General features: G+C 50.2%; 1 protein-coding gene across 10 annotated transcripts in view; it reads left to right on the top strand.

Moving 5' to 3' along the window:
* Positions 1-14,874, top strand: part of LOC105276453 (retinoic acid receptor RXR) — a 65,071-nt gene that overhangs the window by 38,851 nt on the left and 11,346 nt on the right. For 9 of the 10 annotated variants that reach the window (XM_011334072.3, XM_011334073.3, XM_011334071.3 and 6 more), the window contains 2 exons: positions 10,266-10,392; positions 10,696-10,851. In XM_011334072.3, coding sequence (XP_011332374.1) covers positions 10,266-10,392; positions 10,696-10,851 — 283 coding nt within the window. The remainder of the gene's footprint in view (positions 1-10,265; positions 10,393-10,695; positions 10,852-14,874) is intronic. The other variant, XM_011334070.3, reaches the window with a different exon arrangement.

Here is a 14,874-nt window from a genome sequence, read left to right on the forward strand (position 1 = left end):
CGCAGCTGCGTGCAGGAAACTGTTAAAAACTCCCTCTCCCCCTCGCGTCTCGCGCTCTATCTTTCTCTTTTGCTCCTCCCTTCTCTCTTTCTTTCTTTTTCTATAAAAATAATAAAACGTTTTCTCTTTTTTTCTTTTCTCTCTCTCCTGGCCGCATCGTCGAAAACTTATTTCCCTTCCGTCTTCTTTCTCTCTTTCCTTTTTCCGGCCGAGCTTTTCGCGACGAACTCGAGAGCCGTGGCGTGCGAGGAAATCGTTAATCGTGCGCGCCCAACATATCAACGGCAGGTTGCGCGTACGATATGTGGCCGTGCAATGTCCACGGTATCTGCGATTTTTTAATTTACCTCGTAGGGTTGTCGGGAGGATCATTTACGTTGATAACGGCGTGGTGGTACGCGGCGCGCCTCTCTCTTTCTCCACAGAAAAATACAATACTTCGCCTGGAATGGTAAAACGCACGCTAAAGGGCGATGGTCGCGGACTTCGGCGGATCGTGCCAATTCGAAATCGATCCGTAAATCGCAGCTGCGCGTCGTCGCGTATCTCCGAGAGAATGGGGAAAAACATTGGATCGGTCGCCCGCTCGCCGCGGCGGGGGGCCGATTTCGGGCGCGATTTATCATAAACCTCGGGCGCGATACGTACGTGTAACGCGTATCGCGGACGTATCGACGATTTACGAGCGGCTCGGCGAAGAACGGGCGGAATTTATAGGGAATTTACGATCTCGCCCGCTCGCGTGTAGCACGCGTCGGAGGCGATGGCCGAGAGAGCCCTTGCCGATCTGGTGCAGCGGCGCGCCGATGCGCCTAAAGGCAGGCGCATACGGAGGTCGCAGCGGCGGGAAACTGGTTTTCAGTTTCGGAAGAGCGAACAGATTGTCAGACGGTGACGTCACCGTCACGTAAAGGCCCTCGTCGCGACCTCCGTATGATGATATGGTGTCTGAAAAAAAAATCGCTCCTTTCCGCGCGGGGCGGATCCTCTCGCGGGAAACGGATCGTTATCGCTCCCTCGCGCCGTCCGCGCGTCAAGCTGATCCGGCAACTGACGACCAACGTCCGTCGACCAAGGCGGGACAGAGACAATTCGTTGGAAGGAATTGTTGGTCCTGATGATTGACCGCGTTCCTACAACCGATCGTTTTGTCGCAATTCGTACGCGCAAAATGTCTCCGCGAGATCTGAAGAGGAGAGGAGAAAGCATAACTTTCGGAATCGGTTAATCAACGATGGATGATTGTACTTTGATTGCAGGTTTCTTTAGATTTTTTCAAGCTTGTGCTAAAGGTATGAGAAAGTCGTGTATACGAATCTCGAAGAAAGAGAGCGAGAGGAATGAGACAACTGTTAAGCTGAAAGATAGTAAAAATAGTGCGTTTCCGTCTCCGAGAGGAGATTTATAGTCTATGTAATTACACGGAATTGAGCTTTGTGTAATGAACGTATTTCGTGCTCTGAATCTCCGTGGTATCTTCAGGCATCAGTTCCCGCTGTTATCTCGAGAGTCGCAAAGACCGAGCGGACGTGCATCGGCAATGTTTATCAGACATCCGTCGTCAAAACTCGCTGAATTGCATATTTGCACGATGAGTAACCGACACGACGCCGAGCGTCACGCTCGCGTCGCATTGCATCGCATCGCGTCGAGACTACATCCGCGTATCCGCTCCGCGATTCGGCGTAGTGCGAAAAGGGAGAACGATTTCTCATGGTCCCCATGGCCTGGAGCTCTAAATTACAAGATCCTATCGTTGTCATTTCAAGCGCATATCTGTACACGCGGAGCATCTTCCTGAATCGCATACTGGAGATCTTTCCTCTTTCTCTCTCTTCTCTCACTTTCAACCGCAATTTTGTGGTCCAAATCAAAGACGACTTCCTCACAACGTGATCGCCGAGGACGATGATAATTTTCGTCGCGACTCTTTATTAGCATCACTCATTTGCATCAATTTAATAGCTTCTCCAGTTGAGCGAAGCTTATCCGAAATTAAGTGAGGGGTACAATCTTGCCTTGACCGTTCTCTCTTCTTTTTTCCTCTCTCTCTCTCCTGAAACTCGATTCACCGGGAGCTTTTTTTTGTTTTGCAGTATCGATTACACGAGGGCTCGTTTAGACCCGCGCATCTCTGTACTCCCGTTGCGGAAGGATCGATTCCAAATTGCCCGTGGAATCTGTCGTAACAGAATAGTGAGGTAGAAGTGGGACACACCCCGCGCGCGTATATGCACGTAACGTCGTAAGACGCGCGAGCGCGTCCAAGTATTCGCTCGATTCAGCGCTTCTGCACACCGGCGGCTTTACACGGTTAGTCTAAAGTTAGCTCGTGGAATGACGAACTGTGGCGCGTTCTCTTGCACTCTCTCTCTCTCTCTTTCTCTTTCTCTCTTGTATTACTCATTTGAGGCTGCTGCACGAGCTCAATGTCATCGCCGGGAGCCGCCGCGCCGTCCTACCGAACGCACATGCGGGAAAATTCCGTAAATAGATTAAACGCGCGGCTCCGCGCGGCCCGTTTCGCGGCCGGCTATGCCCGACCGTGACTTCGGATCCGAGAAATGAAAAATCAAGACGAGCAATGACGCGAAGCTTCGCTTGCCAATTACGGCTTATCTTACGTACTAGCGTTGTTGCGTTACGATACACGCGCGAAAATTAAAAATCTGACAAACAATTGCGGACTTTGCGCGTCGGTTTTCGCAGACTCGTTTCGATCCTTAATCCTCGGCTCTTCTGCACTTAGCTAGATAAGGCTGGAGAAAGGTGTTATCGAGAAGATACACGACTGCAAGCTGGAATCAGGGGCGATCTGAAAGAGAGACGGCCGCGAGTTCCTCCTCCGTTAAAAGTCCCTGCGATTTAGCGGGATCTCGCGACGCGCAATTTTCCGTACGATTTAGCACCTCGGGCGTGCTGCCTCGCGCTATCGTTCAATTATCAAAGGTTATTAATCTCGGGCAAATAAGATGTATCAGCCTCGAGTGACGCCGCTTGTCCGTTGAACTGCGAAGACGCCGCGCGCTCGTCTGCGCGTGTTACACAATGCCCGTAATCTTTACAAGTGTGCTCTTTTTTAATCTTCGTTATTTTTCTCTCTCTTTTTTTCTGACTTTCCGACTCTGCTCTTATCAACGCATCTGCTTTTAGCAGAGCGGACGGCACGAGCGGACGGCTTTAAAAGCCCGGGCTCTCGCGGGAAACAAAACGGCGAACGAGGAACGGAAGGAATAACGGCGGGGGAGGAGGGGCGGAGAGGGAGGGCAGGGAAAAAAAGGAATTCGCGCTTTTAATGCCCGATCTGCTAATGGACTGGTTCCGCGACGAGCCGGCGACGAGAGCCTCCGTCCACGAATTGACGCTAATTTATCATGCGAGTTTCAGCGAGTATTATATATGCATGCCGCGCGCGCGCGTGCTCTATATTCATTGCACTCAGTTTTATTAAACGTACGCTCGAATTTAATTGCGTATCGCGTCTCAATTTCTTAATGGACGGGGCCCGCATTTAATTCTCGCGCTTGTTAATCCGACAACGCGCGCGCTGATACGGCGCGATTTTCCTCACGAGTTTCGCGCGATCGAGTGGCACTAGTACGTCCGCCCGGATCCGCTATCACTATGGATTGGATCCTATTCGCTATTCCGTTCGAGAGGAGCTGCTCTTCTCTCTTCTGCTCGTCGCGCGCTCTCGACGACGCGGAATGTGCAGTTGAAACGGTTTATCGTCGTTCTCAAGGTTGTCGACGCTCTTCTTCGCGGGCATAAATATTCATCCTCCTCCTACATAGGTCGGGCATAGTTTCGCAATGTGCACACATGTCGCCGGGCGCTGATAATGGCGACTGCATCGCGCGAGGGACGCCGAATTCGCGATAATACAATCGAGCGCGCACAATAAAAGCGCGCAACGTGGCGAAATCAGGGAACACGTCTCTCTTCTCCCTTCTTTCCTCTTTTTTTCCTCTCTCTCATGTCGAAGTGACGGAACATGTCACCTTTTTTGTAATTCAAATGGGGTCTCGCGTTCGGTTTCGTAATTACAAAAGCGCGTGAACATTAATCTCACGGCTCTCGTAATTACGACGCGGCGTAATAGCAGCCGCGCGGACAGGCCTCTGGCGACGAGCCCCCTCGTCTTGCGTTCTCGCGACGCTATATCGAGTTTCCGTCCACCGCACCCACGTGTGTGCACACGTCGCAAAACGCTCGCGAGAGTGAGCGAGCCGGTAACGCGGGTCGCCACGGGCCTCGCGTATGACCGTTTCTAATTTTTACGCCTCGCTCAGCCTCGATTTCCAAAATATCCCATGCGCAGGAAGAAACGTGCACGTGTCCGCATTCGCGATATTTCTCCGGTCACGCACGGCCGGCCTTTAAAGGCGAATTTTTTTATAAATTTGGAAATGCAATCGCTTCGCGATAGCATCGTTGGTGTAGGTCCAGACTCTTTCCTTATCTCTCGTTGAATATTTAAAGAGACTGTTAAGAGACTGTTGAGAGACTGACGTACGCGTACAGTAAGCCGCGTATGTCGCTTTTTAGCGACAAAAATGAGGAACTCGAGTAGAGACAAAAGCGTCAAGTTATCAAAGACTGGAGGCTGAAACAGCGGAGAATAAAATGGAATAACGAGGTAAAAAATTAGAAATTCGATGAGGCACAAGGGAGAATAAAAAGTAAAAAAATCGACGATGAAACGTCGGGCATTTTCTCTTCCCTCCAGTCTCTTCTCCGATCTCTCAATTTTCATCGTCTCCGCCTTTTCCTGTCCCCTTTCGCGCCTCGTTCATCTCGATGCGGATGCGTGCGAAATTTATGCGATATAGATACGTCACGCGGCGCACGTGAGCGTGTGTGCGTGCGGGCTTGTGTTTCGAGCGTTGCACCGTCGTGTTTGCGTCTGGTCAAGGTGCCCAACCGGCATACACATGTGTGCACACACGCGTATATAATACACATCGTCACAGGCAGCGTTGGCCTTGTGGCCGCTCTCGTGTCCTCGTCCCACCCTCTGTACACGCCGATACGCTTAAAGTCGCGTTCACAACCGACCACGCTCGTATGCGAAATTACTTAATGCGCGGTCGCGGCTCCGTTCGCGGCGACGCCGCGCTGCGAGCATCGCGGGGAAACTTCATTCGCCAATCCGGCCACGTACATAACATTTTATTGCCGCGACGACCCGCGATGACACCGTCGTAGGTCACGATCACCCGTTTTCCCCGGCGCGGGAATAACGTCGCCGCGACGTCGCCACGGCGCTTTCGCCGCACGAGGAATCACGATCGCGCTCTGCTTACCTACCGCTGACGAGTTATGTAATCGCGCGAGTACCGCACCTGCGACAGGTATGCGTGAATCATGTGCCCCCGAGTCAACGATACATCGAATCGAGTGACAGATTTGCGAAACGTGTTCTCAGAAGTTTATCTGATTTAGATTGAATTTATCCTCGCAGATGGGAGGTACTATATTTTCCTCGCGGGACGTACGGGGACGACGCGGGTTGTTGCGTCCTTTTAGCATTGCGCGCTCGCCCGCGTTTTGGAGTCGGATGCTCCTCCAGCGGTCGACGCCGCGGGCGCATCGCGATGCACTCGATCTCTCGCGCTGCAACATTCCTCCGCGCTCCGCTTCGTGGATTGTCGACGACCTTCGGTCGCCGCCGCCGCCGCCACCGCCGGCCGGCCGGCGGCTCGACCGACCGGCCCGCGGTTGCGTAATTAAACCGGCGGCGCAATGCTTAATAAACGAGAGTGATGAGTGGCACGCATGCGACTACGATGGCGATGGCAGCGACGACGACGACGACGACCCGGCACTCGAAATAGAAGTCAGCCGCGAGAGAAGAGCGAGAGCTACGACCTCGATGTATAACTCGTCTCCGCGCGCGCGGCGGATCGTTGACGCACGCCGAAAGACGGAGAGAGAGAAGGAGCGAGTGCACCGAGATCATCGCTCGTGTTTACACGTAACGAGACGCCGCCGTGCACGAGTCTCGCAGTCGACGACTGATACCTCGAGGTCGCCCGCGAGCGAGACAGAGAGACAGTGCGAGTCTCTCTCTCCCGAGTCTCTCTTATTTAGCGTTTCCGCTGCGTCCAGGATAATTGGGGCGGCAAAAAACTGCAGAACTCGCACTGACTCGCCCTGATCGGGACGATTGCAAGTTCGCTCTTTGATATCACGAAGAAGAGGGGAAGACACGAAGATACGAGAGAAACGTGTGTTTCGCGGGTGTAAAATTGATCGCGCGATACTCGCCTCGGTATCGTTCGACGATCCGCTCGTTTATCTCGGTACATTCGGTTTACTCGAGATGCTAGAGCTGATATTGCCAGCGAAGGTGGGATCCGCACGGCGCGCCGAGTGCTATTTCGATCCTCGGGTCGTTACCGCGAATTACCGGCGCGCGAGCCGAGGAAATAATTCCAGCGAGAGCTCTCCGCGATCCCCCCCTCCTCTCTCTCTCCCGGTTCGACCGCATAAATCATTTTGTGGGTCACCGGAGCGACCACGTGGTGGCCCCGTTCCACCGGCTCAGCTCGGCTCGGCTCGGCTCCTCCTGATCGAACCCGCACGCTCCTTCGGTCCACAAACTCCTATCGGCCGATATAATACGCCACTGACCGCTGCATTGGCCTAAAAATAATCGCCGATACGGCGTGGCGTTGGCTTCTTGGGAAGAAATATCGATATTTTCGCTGGGGTATCGGTAACGCGTCACTAATGCCAAGACGGATATCGTTAAGCCTATATAAGGCACATTCGTTTACTGTTTTTCAAGAATTGTGGAAACGATTAATAATCCCTTTTATATGTTACATCCTGTATAAGACATGTATTGTATACAAATAAACAAAGTTGTTGCACTTTAGTAATGCTGATTTAGCGATTTTAATTGTCTCATATTTGATAAATTAATTGTTACAACTTTTCAACAATTATGCGAATTAAATCCTCAAATCGTTAAATTTGAGAGACGTTGGTATGGAGAATGAATACTGCCTTGTGTTGATATTGTTTAGCGGCCATCGATACTTTCTTGGCTATCTCTGATGTAGGGGCATCGCCGCCATAAATCCCAATCTGTTCGTCTGCTGCGCATTTGTCGGTTAGTGATGCGCTTCCGAGCGAGCTGGTCGGCCGAGTGGGCCGGAGAGAAACCGAGAAAGAGCGGCGGGAGAGAAAGAGGAAGAGAGAGAGAAAGAGAGAGAGAGTGTGTGTGTGTGTGTGTGGCGTGTGTGTGAAGTGACGTCAGGCGTGCAATTACCGATGCACTTGACGCGTCCTCAACAACGGATCGTCTGAACGGACGCTCGTTGCTCCGGCCACCTCCGCTGATACAAGGGCCTTTCAGATGATTTAGAATTTGCAGGGGAATGAAAAAGCTTCTTCAAATCATCTCAAGTTACAATTACGTGCTGTAAAATCGTGATATGGAAGGCCATAGTGAGCCATAATTGATCCATTAAAAAGGAAAAGAAAAATACTGGAAACAAGAGATTGAATTCGTGACGAAGTTTCGATGATCAGAATAATACAACAGACATCAGAATTACAATCGATCAGACATTTTTCTTATCTCTGTAAATTATCGCATTCACGATTCGACACGCGATTCTGTCTGGAATTATATGGATCGTCCAGACGGGGGCTTAATACCTCCTTCTTTCTTCGTCGGCCCGCAAACATTCGTCAACATTGTGTCCCCCGGCGATTGTGTCTGGGGTCGATTAAAATGTCGTTTATCTTCCCAGACAATTTCACCCTTGCTCCCACGACACGGAGAAAACGCGAGTCGAGGGTGCGTCATCGGCGGGCAATAATGGACCGACGCGGCTGAACGGAGAAAGTGAAAAATGCCAGGGATGGTCAGACGAGGTCGTTGATGGTCGTCCGAGAGTGATAACCCATTCGGTTGATGCGGTACCAGTAATGGTCGCCGATGGAGGATCACGCGACGCGGTAGACGGCACGATAAAGCGACGATTTCAGATAGACGACGATTAATCTCTTGGTCAGCGTCTTTATTCGATAAAGCCACGGCGTTATATGATTGGCAATTTCTGCGATTGCCAATGCCGGAGATTGACTTGTGGTCATCGTCGAAAAAAGAAACTTTTACTCCTTCTAGCATGATTTAATTCTCGATCGTCCTCTCTGCTTTCTCAAAATCAAAAATATCTATAACAATGTAACCATGCTGAAAGAGAGAAGTGACCTCGGATCGTTCAATCGTTTGAAGAGATCATTGCTAATAAGTCATGGGAACATTCCACGTGGAAGAATTTCTTCGGGATTTTCAGCGTAAATCTTCAGTTGTTCGATTCTCTGCGGCGAAAGCGTTCAAAGCGCAAGAATGGATTGAATTCTTTTCGGAGGCTGAATCTATGCCCCGAGGGAGGTAAAGAGAGCGGAGGGACGAGGGCTGTGACTCAAAAAGACGATTCGAAGAAGCGGAGAAGATTATGAGGATCAGTACGGCAATTCTGCTGAACTTTCATGCTGAAAACGGCAATACAAAGAAACGAGAAATTAGCGATGGTGTTTGTAACGGTCATTCAGGTGGACGGTAGAAATTGCTCGTCTCATCATTCATCCCGATGTTCCCTAGTGCAGCGGATTTGTTGTTGCAACCTTATTCGGGCGATTACCAGTGCCGAGATAGTGAATCCTAAATATTAAGTGTAATTTAATTTTGAGAGTTTTACAAAAGATGGAGAAAAAAATCCAAAAAAGCCCTTAAAATTTTTACTTTTGAAAATTTTACAAAAAATGAGAAAAAACTCAAAATTAAATCACATCCTTAATATAAGTTGTCGTAAAAAATTTGAGCCTCACATGGTACCGAGGCCCTTTTATGGAACGAGTCCGCACTTTCATTGGATTCTCGCCGTCGTAGGTCCTTGTCCTCTTTACGAATGTTTTCATGGACTCTTTTAAAATTCTCCACAGTGCCATAAACGGCACTGTGCCGCCGAATACTCGGAGCCCTAAACCCCGTAAGCACCATAAAGCACACGGAAAAAAATTTGGCACACATTTTAAGGTTTTTGTAAAGAGCTGGAATGTCTGAAATTTCTCAGGTAACGGTCTAACGGGAATTTGCTTTTGCGAGTTTTCACACAGCAGTACTTTTCCGCTGTCATGTTGATGTTTGCGATACTTATCTGTGTATATTTATAGATTCATCTGGACGCTTAATCGTCATTAAGTGCAGAATCTTCGTTTAAGCGCAGACGCATCGCGTATCGCGCATCTGCAAATAGCACGACGGTCCGCCTCGCTTAATCTCAAGAATCTCTCTCTCTCGAGTGGATCCCCGGATTCCCCACAATTAAATAGATAGTCAGTTTGTAGATCCTTTAGTATCATTACGTCTAATGCCATACGTACTATTGGCACGTAAAGTATAATCTACGCATCCCGTCGGGAAAGGGAAGACGGAGTCCATGGTTCACGCGATGCCGAAGGGAGACAAGTCCTCCCGAGGCGGGATTCCCGAGTAATGACAGTCTCGCTCGCCATGCGAGGCGAACAACACTCGGCATCACACGCTCCGCACTGAGTGCTGCGTGCGTGCGTGCGTGCATGCACCTGCAACCGGCACTCGCGGCACTCGCGGTCGCGTCTCGTCCCGTGGCCGCGTAATCGCACGTTCTGATCGATCGGAGTACGCACACGACCTTCGGCAATAGAGCCGCTCTCTTCTCTTTCTCCGGCGGCAAACTTTCTTCTCGTCGCGGGAGAAACCGAGAGAGAGAGAGAGAGAGAGAGAGAGAGAGAGCCATCGATCCGAACGATCGAGCACGTGGCCGCGATGGGATGCTCACTCACGTTTCATCAGGTTTCCTGTAACTGTAAATCGTCGCCGGTACGGCGCATTAGCTATCACGTCGAGAGGCGTCGTCCTCGCGACGCCATTCGTGAGAGGAATGCCGCCGAAGGACGCGGAAGACGCGCGCGAGAAAGGCGTCTTCGCCTCGTGGTCCACTCTACGCCCTTTCACTTCGCGTTCGTGGAAACACGTGACGAACGATCGTGAAATACCGATCGCACGTAGCAAAGCTCACCTCACGCGATATCGAGAATCGCTCGGTCACGTGTTATTCTCGTCGTCTGAGAAATCCCCGAGACAGGAGACTGCTTCGACATTCTCGATATGCGAATGAGAGAAATGCCATCTGCGGAATGCAAATGTTGCACGGAATCAAACGTACCCGGTGAAATCAACTTCAATCTGCTTTCTGTTTCAGGGTTGAGCTTGGACAACAGCAACATGTCGATGTCATCGGTGGGCCCGCAGAGTCCTCTCGACATGAAGCCCGACACGGCGCTCATCAATCCGGGAAACTTTAGTCCATCGGGTCCTAACAGTCCAGGGTAAGTGTACATGCCACCGTTGTTTAAGTCTATCAGAAAATATTCGAGGAATATATCGATGCAGAGAGTGGTAGATTCGACTGCAAAATTTGCTCGCGCCGTCTGTGGCATAATCTGTCTCTCCTACTTAACAAAGTCTATCGTGAGGAATTATTGCAACTGTTCTTTACGATTCCTGAGATTTTCAAGATTTCGCGTTCTGTGACGTCAACACGTGGGCCGTGTTGCCGGGAACTTGCACGTTTTGCGGTTGTAGCGACGTAGTAGATTCATAGACGATCGTTCTCTGCTTTGCATGTAAAGATCCTTCAATGCTGGTTGTCACAGCAACCTCCTGAGTACGTCGCCCAGTGGCCAGAGCAAAACGCCTTATCCGCCTAATCACCCATTGTCGGGCAGCAAGCATCTGTGTTCAATCTGCGGCGATCGTGCGAGCGGGAAGCACTACGGCGTGTACAGGTGAGTTCATAGTTCCGTGTAATTACGTAAGAAACTAGCTGCTGCCACTTCGGCGAGAACGTTAGGAAACAGATTTGTACAATTATTTCTGCTTGCGTAAGAGGGTACCGATCAATAAAAGACCATCAAGGATTATTTTTTCCCTTTTACTCTTTTTCCTTGCGCAAATAGCTCTATAATAGATCGAGGGAAGCCGAGAGAGAAAAGTTTATCGCGCGCGCGATGCACGGGGAACGCTCGAGGTTTGCGATTCCACGCTCGTAGGAAGTACGAGGCGCTCCCGGTGGAAGTCTAAGGACGTAATAACGCGCGCTCCTCGCTCGCTATTTGTCATGCAAATTTGATCCTTGGCGCGCGCGGTGATTTTATTCAAGAAACGCGCACGGATAATCGGCGTTTCGATCGCGACCGGTAATATTGAATCTCAAGCGGCTTTGGCGACTTTGGTAGCCGGAGCGTCTTTGAATATTCTCCGTTGCATCTCCCGTGCATCTTTTGTGCCGCGTCCTCCTCGTTCTTCCGAGTAACTGGGATAATAATTGCCGTTCCTCTGTACACTCTCGTACTGTCTCGCAGAGTTTTTTGCGCCGAGGAGAGCTCGCGAGAGAGAGGCCCGACGATTTTTTTATCCGAGAGAAAGAGCGAGGAATATGAATATGAATTCGTCGTGGCCGCGTCGCGCCAGATGTCTTTTCCATCGTTGCAGCATCGCTGCGCGAAGAGCGGTTCAAGGTCCTTCGGATTCGCTTGATAATCCTGACCCTCGTTAACGGAAGACGATGAATAATTCCGAGCGTACCGCGGGAATGCAATAATAACGAGCGCACGCTCGTTTATTATGCAGCCCGGCCGCGTTACCTATATAGCGATATGTCGCGATAAAGCGCGAGTGCGACGATAAGCGCTTTGTTTTTTTCCAATTATCATATAGCGTTCGAGTCGTTATTTGTACGCCGCCGCTGCTAAATAAATATTGCCGGATCTCGGCCACTCCGCTCCTGAATAATCAAATTGGGCCGAACGGCGCGCGAGTCCGGGGAAATTTTTACGGGGAGTGTTATTTTCCTAGAGGGACCGCTTGAGACCTCCTCGACCAGGTCTAACCGTCGACCTTTCCTCAATTATTTAGCGCTCGATAAGTCAGTCTCGAGATTGTCTCGTGCCTTCACCCCAGGGACTGATAGAATTAACTTCTTCACGGGGTGTACACGGGGGTGGATACGTCCGCCAGACTGCCTCTCGCAAACTTCGACAATCGCCTTTGCCCTTCAATGTTGAGAACTCGCAGAGTTTCAATGGCAATCGTGATTTATCACGGCAGCATTCTTATTTAATTACCTGTATTGTCTCTCTCTCTCTCTTTCTCTTTCACTTTCAGTGTTACGACCGCGAACAGTATTTTGACGAAGTTGCGTGTATCCTGCGCAATTACCATGCTGTGACAGTTAATGAGCTTCTTAGATCGCGCGTTACGGTGCGGTTTGCGAATCCGAGCGTCAACACTGAACTTTGACTTCAGCCGATACGATGAGCCGGCCCCTCGGGCGGTTAATGGAGGCTCCTCCGTTCTGCTCGTGTCTCGCGTGCATACGTAAGAAAAAAGCTGCAAATGCGGCGTCGCGTTTGCATAATCGCCGCGGTGCATCGAACCGTCGTCCGGCGGAATAATAAAAATGTCGACGAACCAGCGTCGCACACATCAGCGCGCGGCGCACGTGAAACAGGCCGCCTTGGCGTTTCGCCGCCGCGCGAAGAAACTCGATAGTAGGTGAAAGAATTTCCACCGCACATCGGTCGTCGCGGGAACCGGGTATCTGCGTATCGTCTTTCGTGCTGCAGCTGCAGCAGGTTCGGTCGCGGCGAACCGCCGCGTTGCGTGCGCCGTCCGCGAAACTGCAAAAGCTGAAAAGAAACATCTGCGATGACTTTTGTGCGAACACGCGAGCACCGCTGTCTGTGCGAACACTCGTCGCGAAACAGAGTCCGCGATACTGCGCATCGGGCGATACAATAGCGATATTCCGCATCCCGTCAGCGCGACATTCGTCGGTGTCTGGAATCGTCGGGGAGCATCGCTCGAGCACAACGAACCGAAACACGTATTGTCGTTTAATTCACGTCTTCTTTCTTCCTTCTTTTATTTTCGTTTTTTTATCTTTTTTTACTTTTTTAAAAATGATTCTCGCGTCACGAGATACCTTGATTTTTATGACGTTTGTACAGTTGTTGAATTAACGAGCTGCGGTGTATTTATTTTTGTACAATTGTCATCGCAATCATAAAATTGTGAGTTATTTAGCCACGATGTCAGAGCTCGTTAGATAAAAGTCCTTTTTAATATAGATATAATAGCTCGTTGAATAAAAATATAAAAATGTCACACACGCGCGTTCAATGTAGTGACGCGTTAGGTAACATTAAGATTGATCGTCACATTATCGCTTGTCATCGTGCTCGTAGGTGTAATTTCATATATTACAATGTCGTCGCAAGGGACTCCGGGAGAATGCCCCTGCATTTTATTACGGCGATAGGTCTCGTTAACATTTTCCCCAGCGGTTTCACGAAACTACTCAAATCCGAGAGAGTTAGACGCTCGAAGTAACTTATCCAATTAAAACTTGTATCGACTTTCTAATTTAGCTGAAAGTTACCGCAGCGTAGCGACGAAAGTAACGGTGGATCAGAAGGGAATCTCCTGGACCCTGCCGAAAATGCCTGTTTCAAGTTTATACACTATACATTGGCCCCTTAAGGTACCAGCGCGATAAAAGCAACTGATCCACTCCGCAACGACTCGAGATTGACGTAAAAAAGGCACGTCGTCGGCAGTACGGATACACATCTCCCCCTCGAAGCCGTTAAGGGCGTTCCCCGATCCGTCTGAGGGTCTCGCCGACGACTTTACGCGATCGGGTAATCTTCGTGAAACGTCTGAAGCGTGAAGGGACGAATCCGCAAATCTCGGGATCGCGTGTGGCCGAGCACGATTAGCGACGTAAAAAAACCCATTTTTCTCTCTCGGTTTTATTCAAACTTTATTCAAGCTTCACCCTATCTCGGATCTGTTCATTTTTAACTGTTTCAAACATTTCTGGCTCTCCGACGGCGTCACAGCGATTGCTGCAGCCTCAGTCTGTTGTTAGTCGTTTGTTTTACTCGTGCTGGCCCGCTACGGGGTAATCCCAAAAAACCGCGATAAATCTCCGGCCACGGGATTGTCTGCCAGTTTCGCGGTCACAACTCGAGCCCAGCTAGCATTTGCGTTCTTGCGTAAAACATTCGATATCGCGAATTCCGCTCCAATTTCCGTGAACTGGCAACCGACCGACCGACCGACCGACCGACCGACCAACCGACCTCGAGCCCGATTTCCTCTGCTGTAGAGCGTTACGCTGGAGGTCGATCCGTTGGTCTCTACGGATTTGTCTATGGTGTCCACGGGTTTCACAGCGCGTGCGGAGAATCCCAATGTGCAGCGAGCGGGGGTTCCCCTCCTTCGTTCTATCCGGCCGTGATGGCGGGCATGGAGCTGCTGTTGCAAGCCAGCCCGCCGATGCTCGGCGTTGCATCAGAGCCCCCTCAACCTTGGACTTGCTTGCCGCCGCTAGCTCACGAGGCTACGACGACTACCCACCCGTAGTTCCTCCGCGAATGGAGCGGGGGATGGGTGGGTGGGGGCCTCCCCCCTCGCTGTATATAGACACTTTGTTCCAGTGGCGACTAATTAACCCTTTAACCCAGTGCGTTGTCCATCCTTCCTCGGGCGACGGAATGCCTTTAGTTAGTTAGGATAATTACTGATTCTTTTTTTCCTTCTTTTTCTTCTTTTTTTTGAAGACTTCTATAAATGGTTAATTTGGAAACGCGAAATCTATCCGTGATTTTAAAGTGCTTTCTGTTTAAGTTGTTGTGGAGGGTATGAAAAGCAAATTGCAGAAATTACAGTTACAGAATATCTAGTTTCGACGCTATCAGCAAAAATTCTTTGTGTAAAACTTCCATTCGAACGATTACTTCTCT

This window comes from Ooceraea biroi, chromosome 6, assembly GCF_003672135.1.
Source record: "Ooceraea biroi isolate clonal line C1 chromosome 6, Obir_v5.4, whole genome shotgun sequence".
Classification (NCBI taxonomy): Eukaryota; Metazoa; Arthropoda; class Insecta; order Hymenoptera; family Formicidae; genus Ooceraea; species Ooceraea biroi.